The sequence below is a fragment of the Quercus lobata genome, chromosome 6 (genome assembly GCF_001633185.2).
Source record: "Quercus lobata isolate SW786 chromosome 6, ValleyOak3.0 Primary Assembly, whole genome shotgun sequence".
Lineage (NCBI taxonomy): Eukaryota > Viridiplantae > Streptophyta > Magnoliopsida > Fagales > Fagaceae > Quercus > Quercus lobata.
Window position 1 is genome coordinate 51,433,097 of NC_044909.1, and position 17,938 is coordinate 51,451,034.

At 34.7% G+C, this 17,938-nt stretch overlaps 2 protein-coding genes across 4 annotated transcripts; both read right to left on the minus strand.

Moving 5' to 3' along the window:
* Positions 1-278: 278 nt before the first annotated feature.
* LOC115995041 (aspartyl protease family protein 1-like) lies at positions 279-8,524 on the minus strand. The gene is made up of 10 exons (XM_031119451.1): positions 8,012-8,524; positions 7,292-7,433; positions 3,135-3,367; positions 2,504-2,728; positions 2,245-2,380; positions 2,084-2,157; positions 1,892-1,994; positions 1,755-1,812; positions 831-902; positions 279-727 (listed from the first exon to the last, which is right to left on the minus strand). The coding sequence occupies exons 1-10, from the start codon at positions 8,335-8,337 to the stop codon at positions 483-485; spliced, it is 1,614 nt and encodes a 537-aa protein (XP_030975311.1). The 5' UTR covers positions 8,338-8,524; the 3' UTR covers positions 279-482.
* A 2,365-nt stretch (positions 8,525-10,889) lies between these two features.
* On the minus strand, positions 10,890-17,718 carry LOC115993563 (aspartyl protease family protein 1-like). Of its 3 annotated transcripts, none has more exons than XM_031117503.1 (11): positions 17,104-17,713; positions 16,869-17,004; positions 14,580-14,815; positions 14,187-14,411; positions 13,883-14,018; positions 13,698-13,771; positions 12,963-13,062; positions 12,815-12,872; positions 12,363-12,434; positions 12,199-12,279; positions 10,890-11,374 (listed from the first exon to the last, which is right to left on the minus strand). In XM_031117503.1, exons 1-11 carry the CDS (start codon positions 17,421-17,423, stop codon positions 11,298-11,300), a joined length of 1,515 nt encoding a protein of 504 aa, XP_030973363.1. In that variant the 5' UTR covers positions 17,424-17,713; the 3' UTR covers positions 10,890-11,297. The 3 variants fall into 3 exon arrangements, 2 of the variants coding, with proteins under 2 accessions (XP_030973363.1, XP_030973362.1); XM_031117502.1 differs by lacking the exon at positions 10,890-11,374 and adding an exon at positions 11,431-11,632 and having other exon boundaries at positions 17,104-17,718; XR_004093017.1 differs by lacking the exons at positions 10,890-11,374; positions 12,815-12,872 and having other exon boundaries at positions 17,104-17,709.
* Positions 17,719-17,938: the final 220 nt, after the last annotated feature.

A 17,938-nucleotide genomic window follows, 5' to 3' on the forward strand; every position in this document is an offset into this window, starting at 1 on the left:
TAAAAAAATTTAAGATATAAAAAAATGAAAATTTTAATGTTTAATATAAATAATAAATATGAAACAAAAAATTATTTTTTGTATAACTTTGTGTGTGTGTGTGTATGTGTGTGTTGGAGTACATATTTTTTAGTATTTTACCGGTTATTTCTCTGCCTAACGACCATCGTTTTATCAAAGAATGACCTTGCATTGCTGAGAATTTCCGATTGCTTTGGCCCAAAAAAATGGAATGAATTGCTTTGCTGAAAATTCTCAAAATTTAAACATAAAATATAGAAACTCTATACCAATGGTTTCTGCTTATAAATTTAAAAAATATATATTATTTACAAACCTCATGTTCAAACTAATGCTACTAACACCTACAAAAATAGGAAGCCAATAAGCTTCCAATCTGTTCTGTAATGACCAGAAATACAATGCATATCCGTATAAATGATTCAAAGACCAAGAAAGGCTCAGCACTTAAAAAAGAATAATCAAACAATGGCAAGAAATGAAAGAAGAAGCATCGCAAGTGTGTAATGAAAGGGCTTCAACTTGGGTGAATAACTGGATGGTGGTGACACAGGTGGATCAGAATTGGTTCCACTATTTGATGTGGCTTCTGGATTGACAGCAGCAGGGGAGACAGCAGGGGAGTGAGCAGGAGAGTGAGCAGGGGAGTGAGCAGGAGAGTGTGATGGGCTGATAGGTAGAGTGCTGAAATTCTCATCATCAGAACCTGGTGACAAAGTTTTTATTATAGTCACTTAATGAATTCACCAATAGAAGGAAAGATTGTACATTGAAATTCAATCTAAAGAAAAAGTTTAAACTATACTCACAGTTAGATGTCTTCCAACCCAATACAACCTTCTCGCGATCAAAAACTATGTTATAACCAGTCATGAAGTTCTCTGGATGAAAATAAAGAAATTCATATTGTAAGTTGCAATTTCTCAGTTCAAACATGTTTGGATGCATAATTGCTTTGATTGATATGAGGAGACAAAAAACTCAAGGTGATGATTTTCCCAAAATCTCACTAGGCAAGACTGGATTGTTCAATGACGCAGTGATTAAATGGAGGTTGTGTATGTTGTTTCTCATGCAAATTTTAATATCTGATTTAAAAGGTAGAGTGCAGCCAACCATGACCAGCTTCCTATTATTTGAACTCCTCCTTGATAATGTCATACAGTACAAACTTTATAATCTCCAAATTAGAGACTACTGAACAGGCTTCTTGGCAAAATGAGTTTTGGGTAAAAACATAGGTACAATGCAATAGGTTCCCAATTAAAAATCAAATACATAGTTGCATTAAATTTGTCCTTGGAAAAGAAAATATTGTTTATGCTTCATTGGTCAATTCAACCATGTGTTTGAATTTATTTGGAGAACCTAATGTACAACAACTACGCAATTGTACCTAAGTTTTGATTAAAATTCTAGTTTGTTAAGTTATAATTGTACAAACATTGACTGAAAATTGAATATCTGATCTATTCACCCCAAAAGCTGCAATTACCCCTTCCTCTTCCCCCATCCCAAGAAACCACTTCCATCAATCCAGACATTATGTAATCTTTTTCTCCAAAAGAGGCAAATAAATATTTAAACAAAACTGCATAGTTTTTTCTGATAGTCTCCTTAGAAAGGAATGAGTGCACAAAGTGAAAATTTGAAAGCAAAAAACATGAAATTGCAACTTCATCAATATGAACAGGTTTTAAAATAAGGGTAGTTAATTATATATAAATACTCACGTCCTATGATGTTTATATCTTCACTTTTGAGAAGAGCCAGACAATACATGTATCCACCCTGAAGACCACATCATCAAATTATTTAGTTTAACTCAAGCAGGAATAGGATAGTAAGGAAGTATAGAGTTAGACCACACCTGAGCAGTTTGTATCACTGCGGTTGGATCAGTGAGAGAATATTGGTCTCCACCCTTCATTGTCAGATTTATATCAGGGATTACATAACTGGTTTGATTTACACTGCATATAAAGTGGAAGTCAGTACTTCATAGTTGAAAGGAGAAAACTAATACAAAACAGGAATGGGTTTTTCTCCAGATATAGATGACCTTAAGTCATAACAGTATTCAAAAGGAATCTGGGAATCAGATGGATGCCGCCTTTCTGGGACCTGGGAGTTCAACTGCAAAATAACATAAATCATATAAACTTGTACATTATAAAATGGAATCCCAATAGTATCAGGAAACACAACATTTAAATCACTTACACTCTCAGAAATAAATGTATAAGCTGGGTCTTTTAGGCTTGTAAATGATGTTCCTGAGTCAAAGATTGCACTGAACTCCAGTGCAGAAACATTTTTTCCCACAGTTGTTTGAGTGATGCTGATGTTGTAAGTTGGACTGGTAACAAGTTCCAAGGGCAAAATCAGTGTAAGTAGCATGAGATTCAGGTCAAAGATAGTTTCTTGCCAAACTAAATTACTTTGCCATCAGCTTTTGCAATATTGAGAAGTGACAACTTACTGTGTTGACATAATATTGAATGGCGTTTTTCTTTGGTCTGAGCTGCCATTATCTCCAAACTTTATTCTCCCAATCCCACCAGGTCCAAAACACATGGAAAAAGAATTTGAAGCTAGCCCTAATCTTGCTAAGGTGCTAGGAACAGATATATTATTCATACCGAGCCCAAAAAGACCATTTGGTGCTGCACCCTCCAAAAAAGTACCAGTCTGAAGTTGACCACAACTGCAACAAAATTACAAGCTTAGTTCAGAAGTCACATCAATAAACAAAAATTTGCTGAATGGGTCTGACCAAAAAGCAACTTCAATGAATAAGAAAGTATGTTATAGCCCATCAGTGACACAAAATTACTTACTCCTCTAATAGTTTCTGATATCAGATACCTCATAAATAATTAATCCTACTTGAGGAGGAAAAAGCCATACCAAACTGCAGATTCATTACCAAGTGATGTACATTTGCCAAAATATCAGCAATTCCAAAATTTTCACTTTAACAAACAATTTTTAATTTTCATCCAGGTCTATAGAAATTGATATCCCTTGAAACTTAACATAAGTTTAATGGTCACTAGAAAATATTATTTCTCCCAAAGTTTTTGGTAGCAAAGCAATAAAAAATAACCTACCCAAAAGTAATATTAGCATCAACAGCTTTTGATTGATCATCATCTCGAATTAAGTGCAAAAGATCCTCCACTAAGATCCCAGTAGACGAAGTGTTACTAGAAAGATACTCGACTTTGTAAGGACAATTAGGACTTGCTGAAGAGCAGTGACTTTTTTTGCAGGAAGTGCTGTTGCAAGGAATTATTCCACTTGTCGATGATTTATTAGGACTGTAGATGTTAAGGTTTATTACCTGCTTGATAAAAAGGATTAAGTAAGTAATTGTCAACGAATTCAGGACTTGAACAAAGCTTCTTTCAACACCTCTCAACAAACAACCAAATACACAGACAACATAAGTCCAATCTAAAATTATGATCCTGTAAATCAGATTATAATTTCAGTCAATATATATACATTTCCTTATCTCATATAGCCCTTACAACGGTAAAATATTTTCTGGGTGTGGTAAATAAAATGATGGGCACTACCACCAGGAGGCCATGCCACAACTTGAGACATTTTTGGTTACTAATTAATTGGACATTTCAATTCATTTCCCCTTTACCTACAAACTCTCATTTTAGTTGTAAATCATTTGGAAAATCTAGATGAAAGTTGTAAGGGCGGAAGTGCTGATACCAAATTGTTCCAATTGAGGAAGTTCTATTACCAATTTTGTTGTACGAAAGGGCCTTTAGATAGTATTCACGCACAAGATTGATTGTGGAGTATGGATTTAGAAAGATCTTCAAACCAAATTATAGGAAACAAAGAGAACTAGAAAGAAAAATTAACCCCAACACACGAGATAACACTAAGGAGACGTGGTTTGGCTTTTGGCCTATGTCCATGGACAGTGACAAGAAGAAATTTCACTAATAAAATTAGAGAATACAAAATAGTGTAAAAAAACTATCACAAAACCAAAACCCCAATACACCCAAATTACTTTCTCATAACGAAGCTAGGGGCTGCACCTAAAACAAAGAGAAATTTTCTCTTCTCTGGAATTGCTGCACAACCTTCCTCACACAGCCCCCTTCAAAGAGGTCTCTTACTATCACATTTTGCTGCTCTACACCTCACATAACAAACTGCATTTAATATATATACTATATCAAGAGGAAACCAAAGTTGGCAATATTGAGAAACTGTATACACCACGTAGAGAAGACAGGCATGATATTCAAAGAACTAAAGTCACGCTTACTTGACAATGCATGCAAAAAGACATGCATTTGATGCAAGCGTGTATAACCAAGTCAACATGTCAACCATCAAATACCTGCCTTGCTTACTCTTCCCTGCCTATAGAATTCATATATAAGTACTATTTGGCTTATAGTACTTTTTCAAGTAGAAATCCACAGTCAAAATAAGTAGGCTACAATCCAAGTTGGCTGAGAAAGGTTTCTTTGCCGTATAAGACAAAGTCATCTCTAATTTGGATTATATCCCTCTGTTATGCCAATCTATGCGCACTTGCAAGCCATATTCTAGCAAATCTCCATGCTGACAATTGTATCAAGCTTCACAAACGAAACTCCTCCATCACCTCCATCAAAGTCCTAAGGGGCTATCTCAAATTGCAACCCCAAATCAAGTCAAAATAGGAATATGAGTCAACATCTAACAAATCCCCACCTTAACTTAAATTCCACCAAACAATCTTCCAAACCAAGTCAAAATTAGGAATTTCTCCTAAATCCAAATAAGAATAATCACAAATTGAGTCAAGCTCTACAAAAATTCTCCACGTTGAAGAGATTTATAAACCACCAAATTTAATCAAATTCCTCTTCATCTTGGAGAGACTATCTTAAGCCACAAATGCTTCAAGGGCCAACTCAAACACTAAGCCCAACCAAAATGCCAAAGTGTAAATCACCTCAAACTACTTCCAAGTACGCCAATGGGCTCCAAATCCACCCAAAGATAGTGACAAATTGAATTATAGCCCAACCAAATGTACAAAATGCATATAACTCCAATCAAACTCCAAATACGCCAACAAGAGCTAAATGCACCCAAAAACGCTCAAACACAATGCATTATGCATATTAATCAAGTCCAATCAATATTAAAACTTGATCAAACACAAACGGATGGTGCTACGAGCTTGTCTATTTATCTTTACCCAATCCTTCTTTGACATCTTCTCCCTAGTACTTAGATCCACAAACCAATCAACAAAATCTCCAAGAGAAAAAATTCAAATGCCTAGGTAGTGAACCTTGACTTTGAAGAACAAATCCAAATACCTAGGCAATGAACTTTGACTCTGAAGAACAAATATATATGCATAGGTAGTGAACCTTGGATTTGAAGAAAAAATTCAACTGCCTAGGTAATGAAGCTTGGGTCTGATATCAATTTGTTGTAAAAGTAGAAGCGTTGTTACCAATTTGTTGTAGCAGTGGAATCTCTATTACCAATTTGTTGTAAGAAAGGATTTTTAGATAACATTCCCACACAAGGTTGATAGTGGAATGTAGGCTTTAGAAATATATCCAAGACAAATAATAGGAAACAAAGAGGACTAGAAAGAAAACTAGACACAAACACAAAACAAGAAAAAACACTTGGGATTTACATGGTTTGACTTTTGTCCTACATCCATAGACGGCAACAAGAAAAAATTTTATTAACAAATTTAGAGAATTCAAAATGGTGTAGAGGCATTATCACAAAACTCAAACCATAATACACCCAAATTACTCTCACACAAATACAAAGTTCTCTCTCTTAAATACAAAGTTTGGGGCTGCACCTAAAACAAAGAGAAGTTTTCTCTTCTCTTGAATTGCTGCACAGCCTCCTCCACATAGCCCGTATCAAGTAATTTTCTCACTCTCACATTTTGCCACTCTACACCTCACATAACAAAGCTGCTTCTAATATATATACTAGATTAAGAGGAAACCAAAGTTGGCAATATTGAGAAACTGTTTACGCCATGTAGAGAAAATAGGTGTGTTATTAGAGCATTAGCATCCAGGTTTGTAAAACTCCAGAAATTCTATTTTACCCAAACAACAAAAAAATGCTATATCCGGTTTGCTATACCTAAAACAATTTACAATCTTGCTAAACTCTTACCGGTAGAGGTTATTGTAGCAACTTCTACTTCTTTGTTTATTGGTCTCTCTCTCTCTCTCTCTCTCTGTGGATTGGCTTGGAGATCGGTATTTGTGGTGTAAATTTTCTTAGTTCATGCAAAATTTTGGCTTGTCAACCTTAAAAATCACCTAGATCTGTCTGTGTAAAGCTATGCATCTGTGCTCCATTTTCCATTTTAACTAAAATAACTGTGTAAATTTACACTGTTGCGTTGTATTTGTATTTTTCTTTCATTCTTTGCATTTCTTGAGAAGGAAGGAAGAGAATGGATGATGGATATATGAAGAGAGAAACATAATTAAATTTTTTTTTAAAAAAAATTAATATTTTAAGAATAAAAAATTTGATGCGGTATTTTTTGAAAAATGATTATATATATATATATATATATATAAAAAGTAGGTTCTTAGGTTAAATTACACAAAATTTGAGGACGAGCTAAAGACACGCTTTCTTGACAATGTTAGCAAAGAGGACATGCATATTTAATGCTAGCGTGGATAGCAGTTCAACTTGTCAAACATCAAATACCTCCCATGCTTTACTCATTCATATGAGTACTATTCTATTTGCCTATAGTACCTTTCAAGTAGAATTCCATAGTTAGAAAAAGAAAAGAAAAAAAAGTCTACAATCCAAGTTGACTGAGACTTTCCTAGCCATATAAGACAGATTCATCTTTTAATAAGTTGGGTTATATTCCTATATGATGCCAAATTTATGTGCAATTGATGCACTCGATTCAAGCCAATTTTCTAACTAGTTTTTAAGCATATATGACTGCAATAGCAAAGGAAGAAAAAGGAACCCATATGCCAAATTTATTTTTACTTTTTTTTTTTATATATTTTTTTTGTCCTCTTTTGTAACTTTTTGCAGGTTTATACTATTTTTTACACATTTTCATTTTTATAACTTTTTGCAGCTTTTTAAATAAAAAGTACATCCTTAACCAGCACCACACCCCCACCCCCACCCCCACCCGTGCTGGTTAACATTTGCTTAAAAAGAATAACAAAGAAACCAAAAATTCAAAGTAAAAAAAGTAACTTACCGTTCTATTTGATGTCTGTAAAGCCTTTACGCAACCATTTTCTTGACAATCACATGGTAACCAGAACAAATCACTGCCTGTGTCTAACGCCACCAAGAATGATAAACTCGGATTCCCCAAAGAAACATTAGCATAATGCAAACTGAAACATCAACAAACATAGAAAAAAAAAATTAAACCAAATAAAATAATAAATTCAGTACACCTGACCTAATTGAAACGAAACAGATTGGTCACCAAGAAAATTTTAAAATAATAATAAAAAATATATATTTCTCATTTGGGGTCTCTTTGGATAGGCCGGGAGACCTATTTTTTCCAGTCTAATGATTAAGAAAGAAATGCCAGAAAATACACGTTTAGCTGTAAAACATGGGATTATAATGTTTGATGATCTTTTTTTATCATATCATTGATATCAAAGCTAAAAAAAAGAAAAAAAGAAAAGAAGAGAGAGAGAGAGAGAAAGAAGACCACAAAAAAGTTATAACTTTTACTTACAATAATACAATTGGCCACTAAAAAACAACTCTCTCTCTTTATCAGAAACCAAAAAATATCTCCCATAAAAAAATAAAATAGAAACCAAAAAATATCATATCAAAAGCTCACTAAATATCAAAAGCTCACTAAAACACACACAAAAAAAAATTTATATATATATATTAACTAAAAACATATATTTGAATGATTATTTGAGGAATGGAATAAGGATCATACAATCCCAAAAGATCAAGGCGGTAAGTGTCGTTTCCACCGGAGAAAGCGAGAGGCGACTGGTCGTTGATGGAGGCGAGGTGGCGGCCACGGATGATGCGATCTCTGTGGGCCATAGCGACATAGTAATCTACGCTACCTTTCTCTGGAAGCCCATCAACACCCAGAATTCCCTTCACTGGATCCGAAAACCTGTGGTGGAGTCCGTACCCGAATGTTCCCAACCCGTCACAACAACTCCACGAACTCAACAAAACCATTAGTAGTACTATGCTATAACAATATGTACAACAAGTCATTGTTGTTGTGGGAGTCCAAGCCCCAGCCATGGTTAGTGGGGGGCTTAGAAGAAGCTTTTGCAGATAAGAGAAATAAACTGAATTGTGTACAAAGGTTTACGCATAGAAATGAGCGACTGAGGATTATTGTGAAAGAGTTTCAGCTGATAAAGCAAAACACAGAGAGAGAGAGAGAGAGAGAGGACTTTGGAGGTCGGTTGAACTGTTAGGCGAAAGTCAAATAAGGTGCCCATCATGGTGAGTGCCAGATTGAAACGCGGGTGTAGTTGGGTCCCATTTTTTACTTTTCTCGTTGCAGAAAAATATTTTTTTTATATTTCAAGTTTTAAAGACTAATAATAATAAGTAAGACATTTTAGTGTGAAACCCTTTACTTTTTTTTTTACGTTCATATGTATATTCAACAGCTGTGGTGGTCCCGAAGATTTTATGGGTCTATAGCTAAAATGTCCCACAATTTCTTTTCGAGAATATGATCATTATGTTTTCATTTAATGAATTATAAAATAATAAAAAAAAAAATATCTCGATCGTTGTTTAAAGCGCCATCCACTACCACCTTTAATTTTTTTTTTTTTTTGTTTTTGTTTTTGTTTTTGTTTTTATTTTTAAAAATCAATGATAAGCTATACGTCATTTTTGAAACCAATCCTTTCTAGTTAGACGTCCAAGAAGTCCTATCAATGCCGTAGAAACTAGAAAGTTGAGACTCGTTCAACAAATTAAATTGTATTTGGACTGTTTTAACTTTTAACTCACGGTATATATTTATAGGAAAATGCTAAGGGCACTCGTTAATAATCTATTTAAAAAATATTTTTATGAAAAATGAAAAAAAAGTAATTAATACTTTGACAGTTTTTTTCATTTTCTATAAAAGTGGTATCAAAACTTTTTTAAAATGAATTATTAATGAGTGCCCTAAGGACACTCGTTAGCATGATCCATATTTATATTCTGTCGCTTTTATATACAGCTAATACAAACAATTTCAAAGTCATATATATTAATATACGTAATTAGGTTGTCAATTTTAGATATTTGATTGACATTAATGTATCCTTTTTGTCACAAGTGGTAGTAACGATGAAAGAGGAAAATTCCCTACATTGTATAATCTAAAAATGATGAATAAAAAAAAGAAATTCAAATTATAAAAAGCAAAATAAATCAAGCTTAAGAGCCCAAACTTGATTTATATTGCATATGAAATTGCAATATGATTAGAAACTATATTTGATAATTAGGTTTGACTTACTATAAATATTTTTAAAATTGAATATCTCTTTTGTTTTAAATATACAATGATAAGTGGTAGCGAGTTTAATCTTTACATTTTATTTAGTTAGTGGGTGATGTGACAATTTTTCATTAAAATAAAATGAGATTCTAGTTAAAAAAGTATTGGATGTAAGCTAAATCTTTGATAATTTAGGCCAAATTCTAAAATTATATGAAAAAAAGAACATAGAGAAAAGTATCAAGAAGAAAAAAAGAAAAGAAAAAGTAAAGGGCATGAAAAACGTTTAAAACAAAGACATATATCCATAGCTACAAAAACAGCGGACATATGAATGCAAAAAATTGCAAATTGATGACCAAAAAGTCGTTGGATGCACCCAAAAAAAAGCCGTTGAAATAAGAACAATTTTAGGTTCCAACTTCCAATCGCTGTAAAAAATCAGATAGAGTCAGAAATCGAGCCACGTGTGATGTTTCAAGACGTTAGAAACTTCTGAGAAAAACGGTCTTACTTAACTAACACAACCTTCATTGAATGAGTTCACTAAAATTTTGATCTTCAACGTCAATCCCGGTGTTTTTATCTGAGAGCTATTCATGGAGATAGCTGCTACTAATAATGACTGCCGAGATTAACGGCGTCTATGGTTCACACTTTTTTTGCGTGTGAAATGGGAGTGTGTGTTTAGATAAAGTTTATTTTATTAAGAACTGAAAACCGAAAATTGAAAGCACCATAATAAAATATTTTTTAAATGTGTGAATAATACTGTGTGACCTATTTTTAATATTTTTTTTGAATAAAGTAGTTGTTAGCTCTCGTCAACAGTGCGTAAATAGTACGCTTTGTCTCCTAAAAGTTGAAATGCGTGCATCAAAAAAAAAAAAAAATACAAAACACCATATGCAGGAAAATAATTCCTATCCAAACGTATACTTAAGGTCTGTTTAGATACTAATTATTATTGAAAATTAAAAACTGAAAACACAGTAGCAAAATAATTTTTAAATGTTTAAATAGTGCCATAAGACCTAATTTTAACTTAAAATTTAAAATTTGCTAAGTTCCGTGGATCTTGTGAATAGTGCACAAAATTCCCAAAAAAAGGCCAAATGCTAGTCATGGAAAAACGCAAACTCTAAAGGTTCGTTTGGATAGAACTTATTTTGCTGAAACTGAAAACTGAAGATACTGTAATAAAATAATTTTTAAATATGTGAATAATACCATAAGATCCATTTTTAATAAAAAAATTGATAAAAAGTGAAGTTTGTTAGACCATGTACTGTTTATTGTTGAAAAGTCAAAACATGCTGTTTAAAAAAGAGACGCAAACGTGTATCCGCAAATGGATACTAAAAAGTTTTAACTTGGACTTTGAAAACGCATACTCTAAAGTTTTAACTTGGACTTTGAAAGTTTGAATGCTTACAACGCAAGTCGCTGGAAACTACTGGATTGACTAATATTTACAAGCACTCGATCGAGCACTACTCTCAAAGTCTCTGTGACTCATCTCTTTGTTAGGTAGAGTTCAATTAGTGTGTACACAAATTCTTTTTTCTAATAACTCTTTATGTTTTATATTCGCTTTACGTGTCTGTAAGGTGACTTATTATATACATGAAAAGCATGACCAATTTGACTTGAAATTTAGGTTTCTACAATTTATACTATCATGTGAATGCGATACGAACTATATTTTATGCCACTTGGTGCTAAAACCAGCAAATCGTAGTCCAAGCTTCTAGAACTGCATTGGAGCTGCACGCGAAGGTCCCCAATTGCGGTACTTACTTCTACCATGTAATGATTGTACTTTACCTGGAAAAACGTTAAGATTAGAAGAAACTGGTGCCTATATTTTGGAGATTTCAATTTTTGTCTAATAAGTTTGATGACAATCTCAGGCAGATAGCCATGAATTAGGGAGCAAATCGTTCTCTCTCTCTCTCTCTCTCTTCCACCGGGTCCTAAAGTAATGATGAAATGAGAGACAAAATTGGAAAAACCAAAAAGAAAAAAAGGAAAAAACAAGAAGAAGAGAAGAATGGTTAAACTTCTCGGAACATCCAAATGAACCTAATAGGAACCAGACAATGAGATAAAAGTCAGCAACCGGAAAAATGATGCTTTAGACCGAAAATAGAAGGCCACTGAAAAATATGCAGCTGCGTCTATTCTATGAGAATTTCATACACAACAATGAAGTAGACATGTCCTGTATTAGATGATTAAAGCCAAAAAACTAATAATATAATGAGGAGAATACTACAAATGGTCTATCACATTGTGTTAGTGCATAATATTTACACTCCACAGTCAGGATGGAGATATTGTAGCATTCCGTGAGACAAAAATTGTAACGCGAACTCGAAACCAAAAGTGGAGTTAAATGGGACTGCAGGACTGGTAAAGGCATATTTATATCTACACATGATACAAGGATTTGACCTAATACTAATGTGTGGAAATCAAAATTGGCCTGAAAAACAATTGACTCGAGAAATGCTACAATAATAGAAACAATATGATGAGGAATCTGAAGCAAGCCAAAGGAAAAGGATGATTATAGAAAGCTGGCCATGCAACTGAACTTTGGGAACTATTCCCGGTCTCTTTTGTTGATTTTGGAGTAGAGTAGTTACCTATTCCGACAGCAACAGCAGGAGGCACAGTGGTAGCATGTGGTTTTACTGTGAAAGTATTTTGATCCTCAATGTCATAACCTGCATGGGCGAAAGGCTGGTTAAAAAGATTATAGATGAAAACATGGAAGAACAGTATGTGCATAAATGAGAGCAAAACTTACAATCAAACTTCTTCCAGCCCAAGACAAGCTTTTCTCGGTCAAATACAACACGGTAGCCAGTCATAAAGTTTTCTGTATAAAGAGCAATTGCTGAGTTATAAGCAAGCAGAGTTCATGGAGAAATAGCTAAACAAAAGCATGGACATTGATGTATCATCTTGAACAAAAGGAAGCACACTACTGATCTAAGATTGAGGTCAAGGAAACAATTGTAGCTAGTTTCATTGAGCATGCCTAATTGGCCTATCATCATTTTATCTTGACCATGGAGTAATAGGAATTAAAGAAGCCTGGTATATGAGTGTCATTTGGTCAGTTGAATTTTGAGTAATGTAAGGACTGCTAGATATAATTTTGCCTGGGTTTGAACTTGATTACATCACAGATACTAAACACAGCATATGCATCCATGAAATTGTGACTATTTATTAAATGCAATGTACAAGACTTACGTCCAATTATATTCAGTTCTGTGCCCTTGACAATAGCCAGGCAATAAACAAGTTCACTCTGCATATCATTAGGCAGAAAGGTATTTAGTATAGCTTGCTACTAAACAACAAAAATAGTACTGAACAGGAACCAGGAACTAAACATTACCGGCGTAGAGATGACAATTATGGGATCATAGACAGTGAACTGGCTTTCACCTTTCATAGTTAAACTCATGCTAGGTATCAGACTAGCATTAGCATTAGGACTGCAAATCATAAAGATCATGTTTTAGATATGGAGCATAAAAACTAAGGTCTCGTTTGGGAGGAAAGAATTGAATGAAATGGAAAGGAATGAAAAAAATAATTTTAGAGTATTCTTCCCTTTCCTTGTTTGGGAGTTTTAATGGAGGGAATGAAATGCTCATTCCCTTGTTTGAGAGTTTAAGTGGGAAGGAATGGAATGGCTAAGAGAGAACACTCATTCCTCTCTATTCCCTTATTAAAACCTTAAATTTTCATTCCTCCCGAAATTGGGAAGAATGGGAGGGAATGAAATTAATTTTAATGATTTTTTTACTAATACTCCCAAAATACCCCTATATATTCAACCCTTTATTTTAAAATAGGGGTCTAATAGTAATATTGTCATAAAATAATTCCATTCTATTCCATTCCCTCCAGGTTGCTCCCAAACAAGATTACTTACATTACATTCCTTTCTATTCATTTATTTTAAAACATCCAATCAAGGTTACTTAATTCCATTCCATTCTTTTCGTTTCCATTCATTTCTCTTACTTAAATACATTCCATTCCCTTATGATCATTCCATTCCATTCCCTTATGAACTCCCAAACGGAACCTAAAACTTAAATATGGATAAGACTAAGTATGCAACCTCATATCATAACAATATTCAAAAGGGATCTTTGGATCAGATTGTCGCCGCCTATCTTGAGTCTGTTCATGGAACTGAAAAGAACATGAAATTGCTAAAATCCAACACTCCATATATATATATATATATATATATATATAATAAAAAGAACCAAGTAAAATTATTTCATCATTTTATGTGCTCACACTCTCTACAAGTCTGGTGTAGGTTGGCTCAACCAAGTATGTAAAAGAGGTCCCAGAATCAAAAAGTGCACTGAAATCCACATCAATTAGAGTTGTGCCAACTTGAATTTGAGTAACAGTGATGTTATAAGTTGGGCTGCAGGAAATGTTAAGACATAAGAGACAAAAGTAACTAGATTAATCCTTCCATTAGAGAAAAATTTATCAACATAGATTCACAAAAGCAACCATATTTAGGGCTAAGGCTTTGTTGTTGTATAGATTCACAAGCAATTGGCATCAATAAACAGAAATTACCACTTACTGCGATGGGTTCAAATTAAGAGGTGTCTCTTCTTGATCAGAACTACCCTTGTCTCCAAAACTGATCCTTCCAACCCCATCATGTCCAAAGCACATGGAGAATGAATCTGCTGTAAAACCCTTGCTGGATAAAATGCTAGGAACTGATAACTTCTCCATACCTAGCCCAAGCAAACCATTGGGAGCTGCAACGTCCAGAAATGAACCACTTTGAACCTGTCCACAGCTGTACAATTCATACTGCATCTTAATCTCTAGACATGATTAAATGTAACGGGGGAACAGAGTTAAAAAAAAAAAAAAAAACCAATAAACCAAAAACACTCTCATCAAAAGAATGGTCCTGGAGTCAGGCACAATGTTCAAATAAGTTAAAGCTAATCATATAACTTACCCAAATGTGATATATGCCTCAACAAGTTCCTGATGACTATCTTCTGTTGTTAAGTGGAGAACATCCTCTACCAATATCCCAGAAGTAGATGTTTCAGCAGAGACATAAGAGACCATGTAAGGGCAATCACTGAATGCTCCAAAGCATTGATTACGGTGTGCACAAAGACTGCTGTTGCAAGTTACCTTTTTGCTTGTTGATGACCCTTTAGGGTTGTATATATTAAGCTCAAAATCCTGCAGAATTATTAATTTCATTGAATGCAATGGAAGGGAAGAAAAAAGCAGTTGAAGGAAAAAAAAAACCAGATGAAATTTTATAAACAAACAACCAATTTATTTATTTAATTTTTTTTTTTATAAGTAAGAATTTTATTAGAAAAGGAAACAGGAAAGACACAAAGGATGTGTACTAGACCTTTTCAAAGAATCCAACTTGAAAGGAAATGATATCAATAAAATAAACAAAAAGTCATATAGGGGATGCTGCCAAGAGCATGCATCCAATCAAACAACATTTGCAAAATACACTCTTTGATGACATAAGCAGGATGTTCTAAGACATCAAAGACCCATCTATATATTTCTTTCCAAGGAAAGATTCCAAATGACGCACAAGGGCATGGCTTGCCACACCTTGGTTCCTCTATTTTGCTGAAACCAACCTTGCCAACATTCTAACAGTTCAATCACAGATTTGGGTGTCACCCAAGCTAACGGCTAATCCAACCAAGTAAAGATAAAGGACCATATATCAATAGATTCCCCAGTACATTAACACATACAGCACCAATAAAATATTAAAATTTGACACTTGCGAAGGTTATCAATTGCTAGAGATCTCCCAAGGGACGGCTCCAAATGCTCTTCTAAGGGAGGAAGATTATCATAGAACAAGGACCCCAAGAAAAGTATCAACAGTGCTTGATGAACTGATGACTCCAATGCTGGCCTCACCCTCTGATGGGCCAGCCAGATATGAAGACACTAAGGCTTCCTTGTTCACTGCTAAGTGAAACAAATCCTTGAGGGGGCTGTCACCACACCAAATATTGGTCCAAAACCTCACCTTGGACTCTTCTCGAGGATCAAACCGTAAGAAATTAGAAAAAGAATCCCATCCAGTGTGTATGCCCTTCCACAAGCTAATCCCATGTGTATCCTAAATTTACTCTGCTGTCCAACCTCCCCACCTTTCCCCATATTTGGCATAAATTACTCTCCTCCACAAATGGTCCCTTTCCATTATGAATCTCCAGAGCCACTTCCCTATGAGGGCTTGGTTAAAAGAATTGAGTTTTCTGATACCCAAACCGTCCTCTTTAATAGGGGGGCAAACCACTCTCCAATCCACCAAATGGAATTTGTTAGTGTCATCAATGCCTCTCCATAGGAATTCTCTTTGAAGTTTCTCCAATTATTGGCCACACGAGTAGGCAATGTAAAGTGTGACATAAATTGGTAGGGATAGAGGACAACGTACTCTTGATCAAGGTCATCATTCATGCAAACTTTTCATGTTTAACTCAAGCTCAACGTGGTATCATACTTGGTTTGCTAAACTTAATTCAATGTGTCTCAGCAGTCTTTTGATGCCAAAAAGGTAGAAGATGCCTGATCTAGTAAAACCCCTCAATCTCTTTTCCCCAACACAAACACAAACCGAGGGTAAATATTTATTACATCAAAAACCCCCATTAACAGAATGGCAATCAACAAAAAGAAATAATTTTTAAGCGTCCACAATCAAAGGAACAGATCTCAACTATATCCATTACATGGTAAAAAAAAAAACTATTGACACACCCATTTTCACACCTAACTTGCTTGTGTGACTCTGAGTAATCAACCAAAAGTGGTGGATCCATATAAACAAGAGTGAGCAGAAAGTGTCTACTACAATCTCACATATCAACATGTTGTGAAATTGGGCATATACCTAGAATTATTTTTTTTTTTTTTAAAAAAACGCTTTAAGTTTAGAAAACAAAAATGAGTTGAGTGCTACCATAAATAAACACACCAAATACCATAAATCTCTCTGACTTGATTTCAGCCAAACAAATCCCCCAAATCACACACGTGTATACTTAAATTAGACTAGAGTAAAATTCTTATATTGTATAAAAATTATTTAAAAAAAAGAAAAAAAGAAGCCCACCCCAATTCAGTTTAGCATCTACTTTCTCGCAAAACACACACACACACACATAATAAGCTAATTTTTTTTTTTTAAAAAAAAGAATTGATATTGAGAGGACATAGAATTAGAAATGAGAAGAGAGCATACAGAAGTATAAACAGTGCCCTCAGTAGAAGCACATTTACTGCATTCACATGGCACCCAAAACAGGTCACTCCCAGTGTCCAGTGCTACCATAAACTTCACTCCTGGCGTCCCTAATTGCACCGTCGTGTAATGCAAACTGTACCAAATCTCCAAAACAAGAAAACATTTCAGTTGTGACCCAAATTTGGAAACTTTAATCATATATACATATAAATATATATATAAAGAAACGTACAATCCGAGGGAGCTAATGCGGAAGGTGGAGTTGCCGTTGGCGAAAGCGAGGGATGCGTCGGAATCGGAGAGCTTGCGGCCGCGGAGGAGGAGGAGGCGATCGCGGTCGGCGAGGTCGGAGTAGTACTCTACGGTGCCCTTTTCCGGTGCCGGAGAGAGCATTCCGGTGGAGTTGGACCATTTCTTGACGGGGTCGGAGAAGCGGTGGTGCATCTTGAAGGTGAAGATGCTGCGTGCATTGCAGGTGCGCAGCGAGAGGAAGATGAGAAAGAAGAAGAAGAAGAAGAAGAAGAAGAGTTTAGAGGAATGGAAAGAAGGCATGTTAGCTTGTTGTTGAAGGAAGGAGTGGATATTCTGGAAAGAAAGATTTGCATTTAGATGAGAAATCTTCTTCTTCTTTCTTCTTCTATCAAAAGCATTTGGGTTTTTGGGTTTGGTGATTTCTCAGAGAGAGAGAGAGAGAGAGAGAGTTGTTATGTGATCTTGAACTGTTTGTGTCTGTGAGTGTAAAGTGTTAAATTTTAGGCATGTGTTGCGGATCCCACCTTTTTGCTTTTTGCTTTTTGTTTTGACAGTTGAGGAGGTTGTTAGGAGAAAGGGTGCATTCACAATTTTTTTTTTTGACTATAGAGAGCGGGAAATTGGGAAATCATTGTTTCTTTTCTTTCCTTATTGATTTCTTTCGGTTGTAACAACACCTCAAGATCCCTCTTTATTTCTTATTTCAAAATGGTTGGTTTTTGATTTGACAAAAGGCAAGATGGTCATAGTTTCATTCTATTTGTTATAAACCATTCATTGGAGAAGGATACTCTAAATGAAAGAATAGGTACCCG